This window comes from Melanerpes formicivorus, unplaced genomic scaffold (assembly GCF_026170545.1).
Source record: "Melanerpes formicivorus ecotype bairdi unplaced genomic scaffold, bMelFor1.0.p_v2 SCAF_17, whole genome shotgun sequence".
In the NCBI taxonomy this organism is placed as follows: Eukaryota; Metazoa; Chordata; class Aves; order Piciformes; family Picidae; genus Melanerpes; species Melanerpes formicivorus.
In genome coordinates this window covers 6,863,736-6,881,947 of record NW_027142369.1, presented here as the reverse complement: position 1 = coordinate 6,881,947, position 18,212 = coordinate 6,863,736, and the positions used below count along the sequence as shown (strand labels likewise).

At 39.9% G+C, this 18,212-nt stretch overlaps 1 protein-coding gene across 5 annotated transcripts in view; it reads right to left on the bottom strand.

Moving 5' to 3' along the window:
* UNC79 (unc-79 homolog, NALCN channel complex subunit) overlaps window positions 1-18,212 on the bottom strand; it is a 141,782-nt gene that overhangs the window by 77,883 nt on the left and 45,687 nt on the right. For all 5 annotated transcript variants that reach the window (XM_068148819.1, XM_068148823.1, XM_068148820.1 and 2 more), the window contains 12 exons: window positions 17,760-17,852; window positions 16,473-16,528; window positions 15,739-15,868; window positions 14,227-14,291; window positions 11,689-11,777; window positions 10,492-10,532; window positions 9,298-9,326; window positions 8,079-8,308; window positions 7,602-7,773; window positions 5,002-5,232; window positions 3,374-3,564; window positions 2,372-2,495 (listed from right to left, as the gene is read on the bottom strand). In XM_068148819.1, coding sequence (XP_068004920.1) covers window positions 2,372-2,495; window positions 3,374-3,564; window positions 5,002-5,232; window positions 7,602-7,773; window positions 8,079-8,308; window positions 9,298-9,326; window positions 10,492-10,532; window positions 11,689-11,777; window positions 14,227-14,291; window positions 15,739-15,868; window positions 16,473-16,528; window positions 17,760-17,852 — 1,451 coding nt within the window. The remainder of the gene's footprint in view (window positions 1-2,371; window positions 2,496-3,373; window positions 3,565-5,001; window positions 5,233-7,601; window positions 7,774-8,078; window positions 8,309-9,297; window positions 9,327-10,491; window positions 10,533-11,688; window positions 11,778-14,226; window positions 14,292-15,738; window positions 15,869-16,472; window positions 16,529-17,759; window positions 17,853-18,212) is intronic.

Genomic DNA, 18,212 nt, shown 5'->3' with positions numbered 1-18,212 from the left:
TTGGCAAAGCCATGCTGACTGTTCCCAATCACCTCTTCACTATTCTTTTGAGCGAGTAGTGACTCCAGGAGGATCTGCTCCATGATCTTTCCAGGCACAGAGGTGAGACTGACTGGCCTGTAGTTCCCTGGTTCCTCCTTCTTGCCCTTTTTGAAGATGGGGGCAATGTTTCCCCTTTTCCAGTCTGTGGGGACTTCCCCAGATTGCCATGACTTTTGAAATAGAATAGAGAGGGGTTTAGCAACCTCATCTGCCAGTTCTCTCAGCACCCGTGGGTGTATCCCGTCGGGTCCCATGGACTTGAACACTTTCAGGTTCTTCAGGTGATCACGAACCTGATCTGCACTTACAATGGGCAGTTCTTCCTCCCCATCCCTGGCTTTGACTTCCATAACATCAGGAGTGTGGCTAGAGGCCCTTGCAGTGAAGACTGAGGTAAAGAAGTTATTAAGTACCTCAGCCTTTTCCTCATCACTTGTGACCATGTCACCATTTTCCTTTCTGAGGGGGCCCACACCTTCCCTAGTCTTCTTCTTCCCATTAATATACCTGTAAAAGTTCTTAGTATTCCCTTTAATCTCCCTGGCTAGATTCAACTCAAACTCTGCTTTGGCTTTCCTAACCAGGACTCTTGCTGCTCGGGCAGCTTCCTTATATTCCCCCTGTTCTACCTGTCCTTCCCTCCACTTCCTGTAGAGTTTCCTTTTAAGTAATAGTGTGTCCAGTAGCTCCTTGCCCATCCAGGCAGGCCTCCTAGCATTCTTACCTGCTTTTCTCTTTGTTGGTACACAGAGCTCCTGGACACAGAGGAGGTGGTCCTTGAATACTGACCAGCTGTCCTGGGTCCCTCTTCCCTCCAGGGCTTTGTCCCACGACACTTTGGCTAGCAGATCCCTGAAGCGATCAAAATCTGCACGCCTAAAGTCTAGGGTCATGAGCTTGGAATACTTCCTCCTGATTGCCCTGAGGAGATTAAATTCAACTGCTTCATGGTCACTGCAGCCAAGGCTGTCTATGAGCCTCACATTGCTTACCAGCCCTTCCCTGTTGATGAGAACAAGGTCCAGCATAGCACCATTTCTTGTGGGTTCCTCTACCATTTGGAGGAGGAAGTTGTCTTCTATGCAGTCCAGGAACATCCTGGATTGCTGGTGCCTTGCTGTGTTGTCCCTCCAGCAGATGTCCGGGTGGTTGAAATCACCCACGAGGACCAGGGCTTGTGACCTGGAAGCTGCTTCTATTTGCCTATGGAGGGCCTCATCTGCTTGGATCTGCTGGTCAGGTGGCCTGTAGGAGACCCCCACAGTAATATCTCCTTCCCCTGTCCTGCCTTTAATTTTAACCCATACACTCTCAACTAGCTCATCATCCCTCCCCAGTTGGAGCTCCACTGATTCCAACTGGCTATTGACATAGAGGGCAACACCTCCTCCTCTCCTTCCCTGCCTATCCTTCCTAAAGAGTTTATACCCATCTATCCCTACATCCCAGTCATGAGATTCATCCCACCAAGTTTCAGTAACAGCCACTATGTCGTGGCATCCCAGCAGCACAGTGGCCCTTAACTCATCCTGTTTGTTGCCCAAGCTGTGTGCATTCGCATAGAAGCACTTCAGCTGGGCTGGCCCTGTCCTCCTCTTGTGCCAATTCCCCTCAGTTTCCACAGAATGTCCTGGTGGATCATTCGTGGCTTGCCTCAGGGCAGCAAGTTGAGAGCCCTTACCAGCTCTCCTTCTCTCTACTGCTGGTGAGCTGCCCCTCTGTTTGTCACCAGCCAGCAGGAGACTATTAACCCCTTCCCCCTTCAAATCTAGTTTAAAGCCCTATCAATGAGGTGCTGTGGAAGATTTTATACCTTTTTGAATTCACTGTCCCCATCTGACAGGATTGTCCCTGTAGTTTTTGACTATGAACACTGGGCAAATGACAGCTTTGTGGACACACATGGAACACAGAGGACAGAGCAGCAGAAAGCTTGATAAGTACAGAGTTCATCTAATCCAACTCATCATATGCAAGAACTACAGCTGCTTCTGGAGTCTGGAATTAAGGTTGGAATCTACACACCAAATTCTGTGGAGACTAAAAACGACTGCTGACAAAAGGTCAGACAGCTGAATGACCCTGAAGACACAACTGACATTCAAAGATAAAAGGAATTTCCAGGCTTTCACTATATTGTCCATAATGGGTTAGTAACATAAAGCTTCCCAAGGTTCGTCTACCAACCATCTGTGCACTGGGGCTAAGCAAAGAGCAGAAAGGTTATACAATCCTTGAAAAAGTGGCACTATTTTTAATGCATCTTTTTTTTTATCTTTTCAAGAATCATAAGCTGCTTCAGCACTAGTTGTCAAAAGAGGACACTTACATGCAGCCAAAGCAACGCTTGCTCTTGAACAGAGGATGGATACCCTGTGAATCGACAGCTAATGAAGCCAAACATCTCCTCCATGGAGAAAGGGAGAGGGCAAAGCTCAGTGTCAAACATCTTGCTGAAAATTAGAACAAGAATATAGCATCACTGAATAACCATGGCATACGCTGTGTGAGATATAAGAGAAAACTGGCAGAAGGGCAATCTCACTACCAGCACTGATGATGCTTCTGTCATCTTACCTGCATTCTCATCCTTCGCAGGTTGCTGATATCACCTGTGCTGACAGCACAAGGTCATCTCTGAATTTGGTGATGCATTTTAAGAATTTTTATCACATCTCCCACCAGGCCCAGTTTAATTTGATAGCAATAATATTTTTCATCATCCAGTGTAAAAATTGGAAAAAATCTTATCTCACCACCTGTTCAATATTACATACATCTACTTAAGGAGTTTACATTAATACTAACAAATATAAGCCTACAGTCAGTTTCAGAGCCTCTTCATTGATTAAAAGGCAATGTGAAGTTTTATTGCCAAAGGCATACACCAGCCATAAAAATACAACTCAGACACTCACCATTCTTATTCTGGTGTTCTCTTTGGTCAACAGGGAAACATATTAGCTAATCAATACAAATCATCACTCCTTCAGTGCCAGCTCTACTAATCCCCACCATTTCTCATCAACAGCTCACCAGAGATGCCACTTTCACCATGTTCCTGGCAGCCATGGAAAAGGTGTGCCTTGCTCACAGCAAAGCACAATGCAGGTAGTAGACTCCTGACACATATGCAAGGGTATCAGGAGCCATAAAAGGAAACTTTCCCAACACTTGAGTGCTTTAGTCTAAATCTAAGTTACAAAAACCTCAGGAGCGTTCGCTCACTGTTGCAGAGTCATTTTTATTTGTACTCACCATCTTATTGTGCTAAACCCCTCAACAATCAACATATGCAACAACAGAATGGTTCCTACATGTGTCTACATACCTCAACACTTCCCGGAACTCTTTCAGTTGATTTTCAGGCACTTCTGTCCGTATAGCTTCCAACCACTCTGGCATGATACACTCCCACACCGACTGGTTTATCACATTGTACGGAATCAAACAAAGGATTCGATTCAGCCCTTCTTTTAACTGGGTCACAGCACTACACGATTTGTCCCAGTATCCACCAACCTGTGGGTATTTCCAGGAATCATACTGATGAACAATACTTCTAATCCCTGTAATTTGCCCAGCATCATAAATCTGCTCAGTATGCTGCAGTCAGAAAATTGTGGGAAGTGATCATCACTGCTTTCCAGCCTAAATTTAGCATTCATCCATTGAGTTTGCACTGTTTTTTTCTTGTCTCATTTAATTCATAGTACACAAAAAGAACTAACCAAGGCTTAGGTGAAGCTTGCTCGCTTCCAGGCCATGATGCAGAGTAACTCTCATTGTTTACAGTCCTTAACAAGAGACAAATTTGTTTGGTCAAAGTTGTAACTTCAATTATTTGTTCTCAGCAACTTGTTACAGTGCTGGGTCTTTATTTTTAAACACTCAGCAAGTACCAGGTGCTCTTTTTTGATTGTTTGGTTTGGGTCTTTTTGAGAGAAGGTTCTAAGCAAAGGAAGCAAAAAAAAATACACTTTGAAATAATTAAGCAACTGACCTACAGAGATTAATTATTCCAACTGAACTCAACTCATATCTGCTGTCCCTGACTAATGGCTCTAGAGATGCCTGCTGTTTTGGCAGCAACTACTGACAATCTCAGCCAACACACTATTTTTTTCTTCATTCATCACCACTAATTTCATAGTTGTTTGTCTTCGTGTTTTAAGTGAACTCTTGTAAATCTGGCAAATTGTCCACCTAAAGTACTGCAGTGGCAGTAATAAAACTCAAAAAAGGGGCTGGATCCAAGACAAGGAAACTATCCATAACAGATTACAGCATGCAGTTCAGTCCTTCCTTTCCCCTTTAGCATCAAAGCCCAAATATCTTCTTTAGTTCTAACATTCAGTGATTCCATCCACCTCTCAAATTCCCTCTGCTGCCTTCCAGTCCTCCCACAACCAGGTTTATCTTCAGACCAATGGTTCAGTGAAAGACACATATACATGCTGGTCTGCATGTTACAGCAGATTCTACATACTAGGTCATGAAAAATCCATCCCTGATGATGTAATCCATCAAGCCTTTATGGCCCTTTCTAATCTAAGCCATTTAACTTTAGGAAACAAAACAAACACATCCTCTGGACATCTTACACAAAAGGGTTGCAAAATGAAAGCATTTGGTATAGTTAGCAGGGACAAAAGAGGAAAAAGTCTCAAATACCTTCACAAATATAAAGTTCCTATTTTCACTCTGATGTCTCATTTTCTATAGAAGAATAGTCACATGTCTCACTGTTGCCTGTCTTCACCACCCAGGTTAAGTGGCAAGTGCTGCTTCATTATTAATGGACAGAAAGAAAGACTCTGCTCTCTAATTCAGCAAAACCAAAAATGCTAAGTTCACTGCTCCCTCAACCACTGAGATTTCTTTTGCTTAGACAAGGCAAATACTTAAGACTTTAGTCTCTGTCACAAATAAAGGAACTTTCAGATAAATTATTCTTACCCTAGCAAACTCCATTGGTTTAGGAAGGAGGCACATAACCATGACATCAAACCGGACATCACAGACAGTCTTCAACCACTTAGTAACAAACTGGGGTTTGAGCTTCTCAACCAGGCTACCAACTTCATCATCCATCATGTAAGCTGTAGAGTGGAACCATTGGAATACCATGCTAACAAGCCTTGCTAAACTCTCTGTAGGAGTATTCTCACTGGGAGTGCAAAGGCTAACCTGGAAGACGAAAACACAAATCAAGCTTCATTTCTAGAATTAAAGGTGGCAAAATGTTTGTCTACTTTATTTTGTGTATTGCCAATGATACATGGATGCAGATTACACAGAAGGCAAATGAGATGATCAGTTTTAAGCAGAGTTTGGCACAAGACAGTTGGTGAAATACTTCCAAACCAGAAAATAGTAAGAGAGGGGAAAAAAAAAAGAGGGGAGGGGAAGGGAATAAAAAAAAAGAAAGGAAAAAAGGCAAACAAAACCAAAACCCCATGCACACAACAACAACAAAACCAACAAAAAAAACCACAACTAAGCACTGAATTTTTTGTTTCCTAGTTTCAGCAATGAAAATATCAATACAGAAACTTTAACAAACTGAAACATTTTGGGTTTTATTTTAAAAGGTAATGTCATGTCTGGTAAATATATGATACACATGCACACATATATGTAAAGTTGCAAGATAAAAAGACAAACCAAATGAAAAGATTAAAAATGTCTGAAAGAAGATGGCTACTTATTTATATTAAGTGATTTGTTTGTCCTTATTTGGGGTAGGAATATGAGTTTTAAGTTCTCAAATATTTCCACATAATAATTCATATTCTTCTCTCCTTTTCTAAAGTCTCTCTTTCTAAAACAATGAAAACTGTCCCAAATCTGAGACCAAGTCTGTACCACACACTGCTAAGCCCTTAATTACTCTCTATAAGTTGTAGGTAACTTCTGGGAACAGGACACAAAGTTTCAAGTAAAGTTTCTACACTGAGTCCAAAGGATGGAGATTTAGGAAGCTCCTTTAACCACCTATCAGATGTCTATCGCTACTTCCTAGTGAAAACTGTACTCTCAGCATCTGGCAACCTGAAACCAGTGACTGCTGCCTTGCAATGGAGAAAGAAAGGAGAAACATTCATGTTATTACTGGAGAAACAGTTGACAGCACTGCTTCCCAGAGAAGCACAGCACCCATCTTACAAGTGCTTTTCCTCTATCTTTTTTCTTGGGATGAGGCAGCTAACAATACCCTTGCCAACTCAAAGTATAGTCTTCATTGTTTTACTCCATTGCAGGTTGAAGTTAAGATGTTTGCTTCCTGGTGCTTGCCTCAGTCAATTGTTAACTCAAAGGCAGTATCAGCTGGCAGGCATTTTAACAGGAACTCTCTCGAGCTCTGTCCAGTGTCTACATGAAAAGTACTCATTTTAAGAAAATAGCAACCCACTATTTCTCAGAATCTGTGTTGTCCTCTTTGCCAACACTCACTACACAGAGATCAAAAGATTTTGTAAGACTAGAATTATGTCAGTGGGTTCCTCCTCCCTACCACAGAAGGTAGACTTTCAATGTCATGGATGAGGCATGTACACCACAACAAAACCTTATCTATTCTCAATTCTAACTCCAGAAACATAGGCCTTCAGTCTTTACAAAATATCATTTGAAACAGAGTAGATTAACATGGCACAATTAACTATTTTCTTGGATTTTTTAAAAAAAAGGGCTTTAAATCTAAAACAATGTTAAACAACCAAACTCACAAGATGCCAAAATATAAATTTTACTCATGCAGTCACTTGCAACAGCAGAGCAGCTTTATTGACATTATCAGATTCTAAACCTGCCACACAGCTATCTTTATCTCTGTTCAGATGATGGATGAAGGGTCCTACTATTCCCCACTTCCCACTGGGAGGTTTAGGAGAGGAAAGAAGACTGGAAAAAGAAACAGAAAGAGCCTAAAGAATTCTCCTTAAGGAAAACTGCAGAATCCAGCTTCTGAGAACCTATCAGGCTCCAGGCTAGCTTGCATGAACTAAAAAGCAGCAGCCCTTCTATTTTGGAATAATCTCTACTAGCTGCTGTGAGGGTGAGAACCAGCAGGGCTTCATTCTATCAGCCCACACTGGGTCAGTTAGCTGGAGTACAATGACTAGGACTGATTCAGCTAGACTAATCTGAAGGCAGAAAGGAAAAGCAGCCCGCTACAACTCCTCCAGCCTTTTCCAAGGTGAGAAAGCTGAGCTTCTAGAGTGATGTTGAAAAATGGAAGGTGTAAGATTGATCTTTTAATGTTAAAATAATGGTAGTCAGCAGGGGGCACTTGTGAGCAGCACATAGAAAGCCAGTTTAAAAAATGAGCGCGAATAATCCTGTTATTCACTCCATACACTCAGAGGTAGTCAGCAGCTTCATTCAAACTAGGTCTGAAAGCTCTATGTCTGACAGCTTCACAGAACTCCTTTTTGATAATAAGTAACAGTATCCAACTGAAGCCAAGAAGTGGAAAAAAGAGACAAAATTGTAGCTTCAGAAAGGAAAGGAGAGGCAACTGAGAGGAGTGAGAGAAACGAACAAGAATTTCTCACCAAGAACCAAATTCCAAACTGGCTCAGGAGGCGTTGGTCATGCTTGTCATCATCTTTATTATCAAAGTCTGTGTTGTCCAGGGAGTGATGGGATGAGGACAGGCCCATCTGTCTCCTGCGGTTGAGTTCGTACTCCCTCTGCTCAGCATGATACTCTGCTTCCTTCAGCAAGCTATAAAACAAGCTTTTGGTCAGTGATACAGATCAAGAATAAGTACAAGTTAAGGCCTCTGATATCATACTTTTCCTGAGAACAGTAATAAAGTAACACCAAATTCTGTGAATCAAGGCTGACTTCTTCAACAAGGACACTAACCACAGCTGGTAGTACTCTCCTAAAGCAGCAGAAGTTCAACACCTCTTCTCTGAACTTATGCTGGTGAAACTAAAATCAACTTGCAGAAGATTTGCATGCTGGATTTCCATGAAAGTTTGATCCTAGTTTACATATGGATGCCTCATAAACTGCTGTATTACCTGATCACAGCTTCCACAGTACACACAAGTTCCTCTGCGCCACACTCCCGGGTATTGATAGGGGGTGGCGAGGTCTGATAGAGATGGGTTTCTGCAGCTGCCCCGACTTCACTGCTGTGATGATTTGAATGGCATCTTTTGCAATAGCGCACTGGCCTGTTGCCGTGGCGACCGCAGCAGCCTGCCGAGAAGCACGTGACTACAGCTCTTCTGACATGGGAACTACAGTTCTGGAAAATAAAAGAAATTCTATCAGGCCATTTGTATCAGGAAGTGGAACCAAAACCAGGGATGAGAATCAGAACCAGCAAACAGGCTTAAATATTGGTCATTTCCAAAGTCACTACAGCCAAGTGCAACTCCCTGCAAACACCTGATGCCAAGTGTCACTGAACTTCCAGAAAGATGAGCTCAGGCCTAAATGCTGGGCCTAGAGAAAACCAAACCAAAACTTAAGTCATCAGCCTCAACTTTCTGGCCTAGAGTAATCTCTACAATTTACAGTAGTTCTCCTAACCCCTGCTTATGCTTCAAGCAACAGGTAGTGATCCTTAAGAGTGTGAGTCACAGCAGTTTACACTGTGTAAGGATCAGCCATACCACAGATAAACATTCAAGCCTCCAAGACACAGCTGTCTTTATTTCTGCCACCTGGTAATCTGGCTCAACATAAAAGCTTTCTATGCCACAATCAATCCAGAATACGTTATACACTGTAATTCTCATTATTGAAATGTTGTTAGAACACACTAACTGATATGTCTTGCAAGCAGATTCTTTTTGTCAGCAATTTTTTCAGTCAAGCACTGAAGACTTTCAGTCCATATAGTTTCAAAAATATGGAGTTTAGAGTAGGAATTTTGTCCAATTTAAGATTAACTCAGGACTTCAAGGAGATGAGAAGATATAAACATTCTGATTTAAAATTTATCTACTGCTTTATCCACTTCATAAGCAGAGTTATACAATAAAAACTGAGCTCAACTGCATAACTGAATTTCTTGACTAATTCAACAAAAAACTAGAACTGAAATCAAACATAAGCAGTTTTAACAAAAAGAAACCTTGCTGCTGAATCATTCCCATCCACTATTAAATGCATTCATGGATAAACTGTGAAAATTTGGAATGGTACAAAAAAGAACACACCACATAGTAATGGAATGACACTACACACAACATCAAATCATGCCTCATCACACAAATGACTGAATCTTACCTTCTTCTGACATATAGCAGAAATTTCAGCTGTAAGGGGAAGGCATACACAACATCAACACAGAATGATGATCCTTCTGTTTTACTATGGCAGCCATGGGAAAATGGGCTTGCTGCAAGGATGTCTCTGAAGCTAAATTTGTGTTTCCAAGTATTACTGAAATCCCTAAGCTTGTTGGACTGCATGAGGTAGGACAGTGTATACTTAGTCCTATTGGCTATTTCTACACTGAAATGAAATAACAGCCTCGGTGCATTAAATGTGGTGTGCTCTGCATCCTATTCACCTTCTACCCATGCTTCTGCCTCATGCACACACCTGTAAAAGTACACCCATGTGTACACACTACCTGTGAAAGTTCACAGGTTGAAAGATTAGTGAAAATGGATGTAAAATGTAGAAGCAGACGCTATGTTTGTGGCCATAACTCCATAACAAAATGTTTGCAGATTCAACCTATAAGCAACAGCTAATTCAGTTGGTTGCCCTGGCAACATCCAGTTCAGTAAATATAGGTGTCTGAGTGAAAAGAAGTGAATAAAACATTCTGAATCTGGATTATATTTCAACTAAAAGGAGAATTTTCAGTTTGCAGAACAAAGATAGAAAGAATATCTTTGTTCTGGCATAGACAGGGTTATTGTAGAGACTCTGTAACGGTCCTTGAAACCCCAAGAAATTCTGATTAATCTGTCAACAAGCTTTGTCTGCCTTCTGGTAGACAGTAAAACACCAGGCTGTCTCACCGGCCAAAGGACGCTCATTGAATCAATGACTAGACCACTGAAAAATATTTTATATCATTTTCTGATATTCTTTACAGTCTTCTGCTCATAGAATAGATTTTTCAGAAGATTTAAGAGCTTTCAAATGAGACTCAGGTTACCGAGAAGAACTCTCTCCTTTTTTGGACAACCAGTGTGGGACACAGATACATTTTAAACACTCGGCCCCAGATGAGGATTCTTCAAGATGTGAAAGCTCAGTTGCCTCTGTTTCCTCATACCGTATCAAATAGAGGATTAGTCAATTTCTCATAGTATTTTAAGGACACTAAGCAGTATTAAGCACATTCTTTTAAAATCTTTTAGAACAGAATGCAACATTTCAGTTAATATAATATGCAGAAATGTCAGGAAGCATGGGGTTGTACAATTACGATTAGTTTGTACCTACCCTTAAAATACCTCTTACCTTGTGGTAGAAGAACATCAATCAACCATTCACTGTGATCCCTATAAAAATTGTATATCTAATTAGCTTTCTGGTTTATATTTATATATGCATTTATTTTTGTGCAGAGGAAATTTATCTCAATTAATGTGGTAGGACTGATATGATTGCAAAGCTGCTTGACAAATGTAGTTTTACAAATTGCAGGCTGCTTTACAGCACCCCTTTGTTGTGCCTGTCTTATTGAAAATTAACCACTTTGCTGATGTTGGGCAAGGCTTTCAAAAAATTACTTTTAAGGCACAAATTTATCAAATGAAAATAGTGTGTTCTCTGAAAGTCTGATGGCTGAAAAGTGACAGTGAAGGATAACAGATGAACATTGGAAAAAACCCCAAATGTATCAGTACCATTTTCTATGAGTGTCCTTAGAGGCTGTGCTTCTTCCAAATTAAATTACTTTTTCCTGCAGCTTTATATCAAGGATGACTTAAAAATCTAAGGTGAAGTGTAATTGGTTTTTCTACAATTGGTGCGATATAAAAGTGTAAAAGTGGGGACAAAAACAAAACAAAACAAAAGAACAAGTAGCTTCTGAACTACCTGTCCATTCAAACTAATGATTGAAACTCCCAATAAGTAAGTATTAGTAGATCTTGTAGATTAGTAGATCAAATTATAAACTTATAAAAAGTTTAAAATAAAAAATAAAATTAGATATGTGAGGTTAATTTATCTCAAGCTGTATTTGTTCCAGGTACTGGAGAAGCCTGGACCTATTTCAATGTTTTACTCTGCTGCTTCACAACACAGCCTAGAAAATAATCTGAAATACACGTTACAGAAAAGTAATGAAGTCTCAAGTGCTTTCATTGTAATTCCCTGTTTTTAATAACAGCTAAAGGATGAGGACAAAAACATTTCACAAGCAAAAGCTTGCACATTTACAAGGTTCCTCTGTCACAGTCAATGCATCCCACAGTATCTATCCATTTGGAGATCTTACCCTTAAAACTCACTACTGTTTAAGTTAAACCAAATGATGATCTTTTGGGGTATATTTCTGTACTGCTTATTCATACAATGTGCTCCATATATTTCAATAGGGTTATCTATATAAATTAAATGCTAATCATACTAAAATAAAGCATAACTTGAGAGTCCTGAACACTGGCATCTGACTACCACTGATCATTTTCCAGCTCCTGTTTTACCTACCCTGCAATTCTCTGGCTGCATTCTTCACAAAGATAGAGTGGAGGTGGCTTATCTCCCAAAGCCACAGACAAGGATGGGTCAATACACATCTAAAATACAGAAAAGAAAGAAAATATTAACACGTCTCTTCATTGAAGCTCCCTGAAAAAGTTCAACACATTAATGCTAGGACATACAATATAGCGTAGCTGTGACACATGAATGATTCTAATTGGCCTCTGGCAGTAAAGGACCTCAAATTATTTCTAACAAAGAGGGATTGCTGAAAGTAAGATCCTATGTGAAGAGAACGGGACATTTTTCAATACCAGTATTACCACTCTCTGAAAGACAAGTTAATTTTGTGTTACACATTTACATTGCATAGTTATGACCTTTGGTTTTTTTCCTTCCAAAGAGATAGCTACTTAGAGGATCCATTGCCGAGGAAAAGGTAGTATAAATGTCTAGACTTTTCTCTCTCACGAACACCTCTTCCAGCAACATCTAATTTTCAGTCATCACAGTTGTTAACTATACAGCACAATTCCAGGGAGAGAATGAAGATTGTGGACTTACAGTTACCTTGGCAACATAGGTCCAAATTCTGTCTTGCATTAGCTTTTATCTATCCACATTAGCCAGTTACAGAAAATAGTAGAGTTAGCAGCCAGTTACCTATTTCTTTAAGTGGTTTGTACTGTTTAAGAAAAGCTGAACAGTACTATGCATATACACACAGGACTATGCATATACAGTACTATGCATAGCCAGCAGGTTGAGGGAAGCAATTCTCTCCCTCTACTCCACTCTGGTGAGACCCCACCTAGAGTACGGCATTCAGTTCTGGAGTCCCTACTACAGGAAGGATCTGGGTGTGCTGGAGTGTGTCCAGAGAAGGGCCACGAGGATGAGCAGAGGGATGGAGCACGTCTCCTGTGAGGACAGACTGAGGGAATTGGGACTGTTCAGTCTGGAGAAGAGAAGGCTGTTAGGAGACCTTATTGTGGCCTTCTGGTATCTTAAAGGGACCTACAAGAAAGCTGGGGAGGGACTTTTTAGGATGTCAGGTAATTATAGAACTAGGAGGAATGGAACCAGGAGGCCAGGCTGGATGTGGCTCTGAGCAATCTGATCTAGTGTGAGGTGTCCCTGCCCATGGCAGGGGGTTTGGAACTAGACGATCTTTGAGGTCCCTTCCAACCCTAACAATTCTATGATTCTATTTCAACTGCTTAAATCAAAATATTTCTTACTCCATTCAAGTGCAAGACCTTATTTATAAAGACAAATGCCTCCTTCAGTGTTTTTCATGGTTTTTACATTCATCTTTCCAAGAGACAACAGGATGCATTTTTCTGAGTGATGGCTGCTCAAGACTTGTTCTGTCAAAGTTAAGCTAAGAGATCATTCAAAAATATTCAGGTATTTCACCTATAAAGCTTAGAATTGTACACTTCATTGATATTTTTCTCTACTCAGTGATTAGTCTGAATATAGCAATCACTACAACATGAAGCAACACCACCCAGATGTTTTTTTCTCATGAAAAGGAAAATTATTGGAGCAGGCAGGAAAGTGGTCACACTGTGAGACAGGTGTCACCATTATGCCATATTAGTATCATGTCTGTGGGAAAGGCTCACTGAAGAGCTGTCTGGCTAATGTAACTACGTTAGTATATGAATTGATGTCAAGAAAATTGATTGTATATACATATTTTGCTAAATATAAATATAATTAATTAGTACACCTAACTGTAGTACGCTCTGGAATTGGGATGCTCTTCTTGCTTCTGCCATCAAATTTTTCTGTGACCCTGGTCAAACTGCTTTACCTTGTTACCCTGCCTGTAAACAGGAAAGACACCATTTACATCCCTCAAAGAGGGCTGTAGAAGAGGTAAGCAAAGCTTTGTTACTATTTGCTTTAAGATACATTTGAAGCAAAGGATCACAGTCTGAATGTATTGTATGACCTCAACTAAGATACCACGGTGAAGCGGAGGAAGCTCATGGGGAACTTTATCTCTCTCCACAAGTACCTGAAATAAGGTAGCTGTTAGGTGGAGGTCAGTCTTCTCTCCCAGGTAACAAGCAATAGGATGAGAGGAAACATCCTCAAATTGCACCATGGGAAGTTTAGGTTGGATAGCTGGAAAAATTTCCTCACTGAAAGAATGGTTAAACATCAAAACAGGCTGCCCAGTGAAGTGTTAAAAAAGAAGTGTAGATGTAGTCCTTAGGGAAATGGTTTAGTGGTGAACTTGGCAGTGTTAGCTTAACAGTTGAACTCAATGACCTTGGAGGTTTTTTCCAAACTTAATGATTCTGTAATTCTATGTCGTTGACATAAGGTTTGCTGTACATAACAATATTTGTGCACATGTATGTGTGTGTGTCTCTGTGTGTGTTCAGGAAAATATTTACATGTATTAGCCAAGAGCCATCTTAGAATTTTATAAAGTGCTCTGCAACCATCCTCATGTTTAATACCAAGACTTTGCCCAAAGCAGTTGGAGAAAACATCCCATCTTGACCTCTGAAGAAATAACAGTACCTTCACAGCTGGCTTGTTAATTGCATTATGGCATTCAATGTGCTGGCAATGAATAGGATTCCAGGCTGCAAAACCAAAATACAGCTGATTAATAAAGGAAGAAAACATATTTATATTCTTTGTATCTAGTGGTATCAATTGGGAAAAAGAGCCTTTTGTTTGTAGCAAGTACTATACCAATATGATAGAAGAGCTAGCTATTCCTCAAGACCCCTAATGATTACAATAGAAAACCTAGGATATACATGGCTACTGACTTCTTTGGGACATAATTATGAAATGAACCATAAACTCAGTGAAGAAATGGAAAAATTAAGATGCTGTCATCCCTGTTGCAGATCATTCCTGACCTCACCAACGACTTGAATCAACTAATTCTTCCACTCCAGGAGCAGGACAGTAGGACTGGCTGAGTGAATTCAATAACATTTCCAGGCAAAATGAAAACACATCTATGATGAAGGAAAACTACTCCAACTACAGAAGGAGCCTTAGCTATGGAATGACAAGAGGTAAATAACAAAGGTATGTTCAAGTGGCATCATTTAGATGCTATACAGGATGCCCTCAGGTCAAAATGTCATGCAACTGAAGATAGTACTCATTCCCATTCTGGGGTACAAATTACAGGAAATTCATATATAAAAAAATCATTCCAGTATACCCAACACTATAACAGTTTAGTCAGAATATCATGCTTAGTTTACAGTCTTGCCTTCTAAAGGAAGGCCTTAGAACAGATCAAACATGTATAAGTAGCACTCAGACTGTATTTCAATTAGTCTGGGGTCTTCCAAGGTCTCTTCCCACACATTTTATTATGTAAAATTTTGCATCCTGGTGCAGAAATTTTAGAGTTGGACAAAATATTTCCTATATGACAGAGATTATTTCAAGTAGGCAGGCAGAAAAAGCAAGTCATTAATTTCTGCTGGACAGTCCCCACCATAGAAGAACAACCCCATCAGTATTATCGGGGAGTTTAGGGAACAGGGGACTCTGCCATCTGCTTACCCAGTTCCATCCGCACTGATGACTGTCTCTCAATTCCACCCTACAGGCAACCTTGAGAACTTATCCATTACACTGACTGCACCTGACATCACCTGACTTTTTTTTGACAGTAACAACCAGATAACATCTTAGCAACAGCAGCAGTGATAGCAGCTGGCACAACAAAAGCAACCAAAGCAGTAATTGAAAGGAACATAAGCCAGAACTCATGTGAGGCCAAGAAGGCAGTTTCACAGATCATTTGAAACATTGTATTTATTTCTTCCCCTGCTCTGGTTTAGTTAGTATCAGGAATAACACAACATACTTAACTAGACAGCATCACAGTTATCATAACATCTTTTGAAAATACAGAGAAATGGATATTGTACACACTCATCAAAGTGCCACCTTACTGAACAAAAGTACATTGTAGAACTGTACTCATGTGACACTCATGCATTTCTGATATTTTCTTTCATACTGATTTTGGCATATACAAAAATCAGCTACACTGACCTGTGTATTGCAGTCCTCTGTACTCACTGATTGCCCCAGGGGGCTTTAAATTGGGCCAGTAGTGAAATAGCATTTGTACTGCTGGAGGTTTAACTTGGGATGGTCCATAGGCTATCACATATAGCAAATCCTAAGGAAAGACATAGACAAAGTGTTTATTTTGCAAGGTAACAAAACGCAATGCAATACATATTACTCGAGTTCAAAGATACCTGAACACACAAAATATATACATTTCATACCCCACCAAAACATCCTTTGTATGCTCTTACAAATAGATTAGATGACTAACTGGCTTCTGAGTTGGATCAGCACAAAAGCTTCCACCTACTCTGTATAGAGGACCAACACAGCAAATGAAGTCTCAGAGTAAAGAGGCATGGTGTAGATAAACAACTGGATCCAGATCAGATTCAGGCTAAGACAGTACTCAGAAATAGTCCTTGTAAAACTTCAGTCCCACATGAACTGGGAAGATTAGTCATTTTTAATATTCTCCTAACTGGAGCCATGACCACATACTATTTAGGAAAATGAGCTCTAGTCTGCAAAATATGGAGCTGTCTCCATGAACTAAAAATCAGAAGGGCCTTCCTCTCCAGAATCCAGAAGAAGAATTGGATATAAAGTCCATTTATAACTTTTTGGTAGACAGTTCAATTTTCAAGCCATCTGGTATTCATTACTATCCAAATACAGTCATTTCCACAAAGTATGTATGATCAGAAACTTACTTTCCATACTTCTTGCTTATATTTCATGAGGCATTCCAATAATTGGCAGTGATACACTAAGAAAGAAAAGACATTATAGACACTATACTGAAATGGAAACTCAAATTACAGAAGTGACATAATTAGCTGATTGTCTTGGCTTTGTCTGACCTAAACTCTGTACCTCGTTTAATTACTTTTTATTTCCAAGGGTTTGCTGAAAAGTCTCAACAGTCATCACAAAATATTAGAAATTAAATACTAGTAGGCATTTCTGTTGAGCAATGCAGGAAGATAATTAGTATTAAGAGTGCACATCTTTTCACACAGGAATGGAGATCTTTTTCAAACACATGTAGTTTTAGAGTACCCACTAATTCACTTAAACTTTGTCCCACTTGGCACAGTGTAAAGCTGTTGATAAGTATACTGTCATTCATCTTGAGGTAGTAGTGGAAGTCACATGTAACAATACATTATTTCCATGTATATCAAAAGCTATAGGCGCCACTCTGCATCAAACAAACATGAGAGCCAAATGAACTACTTCATGTTTGACTTCCCAAAATCCACTGGGCAACATTTTCCTCAAATGGCTGGAAAATGGAATTCATAAAGAAAACAGAACATTTCATGGGGGGAGAAAATGGCTTTCAAAAAGAGCACAAAGAGGTATTTCTCATGTGCACACTGCAGCATGGGGTTCTTCCACACACACCCCGTCTACCTATCTACATAAACTAGAAGATAGTTGACTATTATGCAATGTAGCAACTCTCTCACGTTAAATTTTGCATCCATTTGGTTGAGAAATCCAACTGATTTAACTGGGACTCTGTACCTTTGTGAGAGAGAATGGCCTGTGTTTAGATACTCACATTTAAAGTCATCATAGTTCTGCTGAGCCTGCAAGTCAGCATTCCCTGACTTCTTTAAAAGACAGAATCAGAAGTGAACTTAGTGGGATATGAATCCTAGTATAAGTCACATGGTTATTATGAATTTCTACAGACAATGTTAGTGGTGATTTTGCTCCAACATTGATGTTACATATCAACACTATTTTCTGTCAAGCAATCAGTCTCCAACACTGGGCCAAACCCCATTTCTTCATCACAATGAGATCTCTTATCTACATAAGGACCGCTTCAAGCAGAGATTCCACTTTTAACTAAAATGAGTTATTTTTCATTCTGTGTTGTGTGAGACAGATTTTTTCCATCGTTGAGCTTTTCTGGTTGCATTTGACAGTACTTCACAATTTATAGTGTTAGAGAGATTGATACTATACTGCACATTTACACATACCCGGGTTTGATGTGTACTGCATTGCAATCATTAGCATTGACGATGCAGACAGATTGACATGGGCTGGAACACCTTCTCTTTTTGAGGATCCCACTTAAAAGAAAGGGGGAAAAAAAGAAAAAAAACAATCTATTGTTCAACAAGGAAAATTAAACAAGAACAGCATGTAAGTGATTCCAACCGAAACAAACAGAATTACTATGGTATCATGTCGTTAAAAAAAAAAAAAAAAAGGCAAAACTAGAAACATTCTATATTGGAAAGGGTGAAATTCCATTTCTGCTGGAAGAGGAAAACTACTAAGAATATGGTAATGCTTCACAGAGCACACACCTGATTTTCCAGATGAGTAAGACTGCATTCTCAAAGCTGCATTAACCACAGACAGTGATCTCCTCAGGCTCTTTCCAGAACCCACAGACTCACCAAAATTATGTTACTGGTATAGACAAG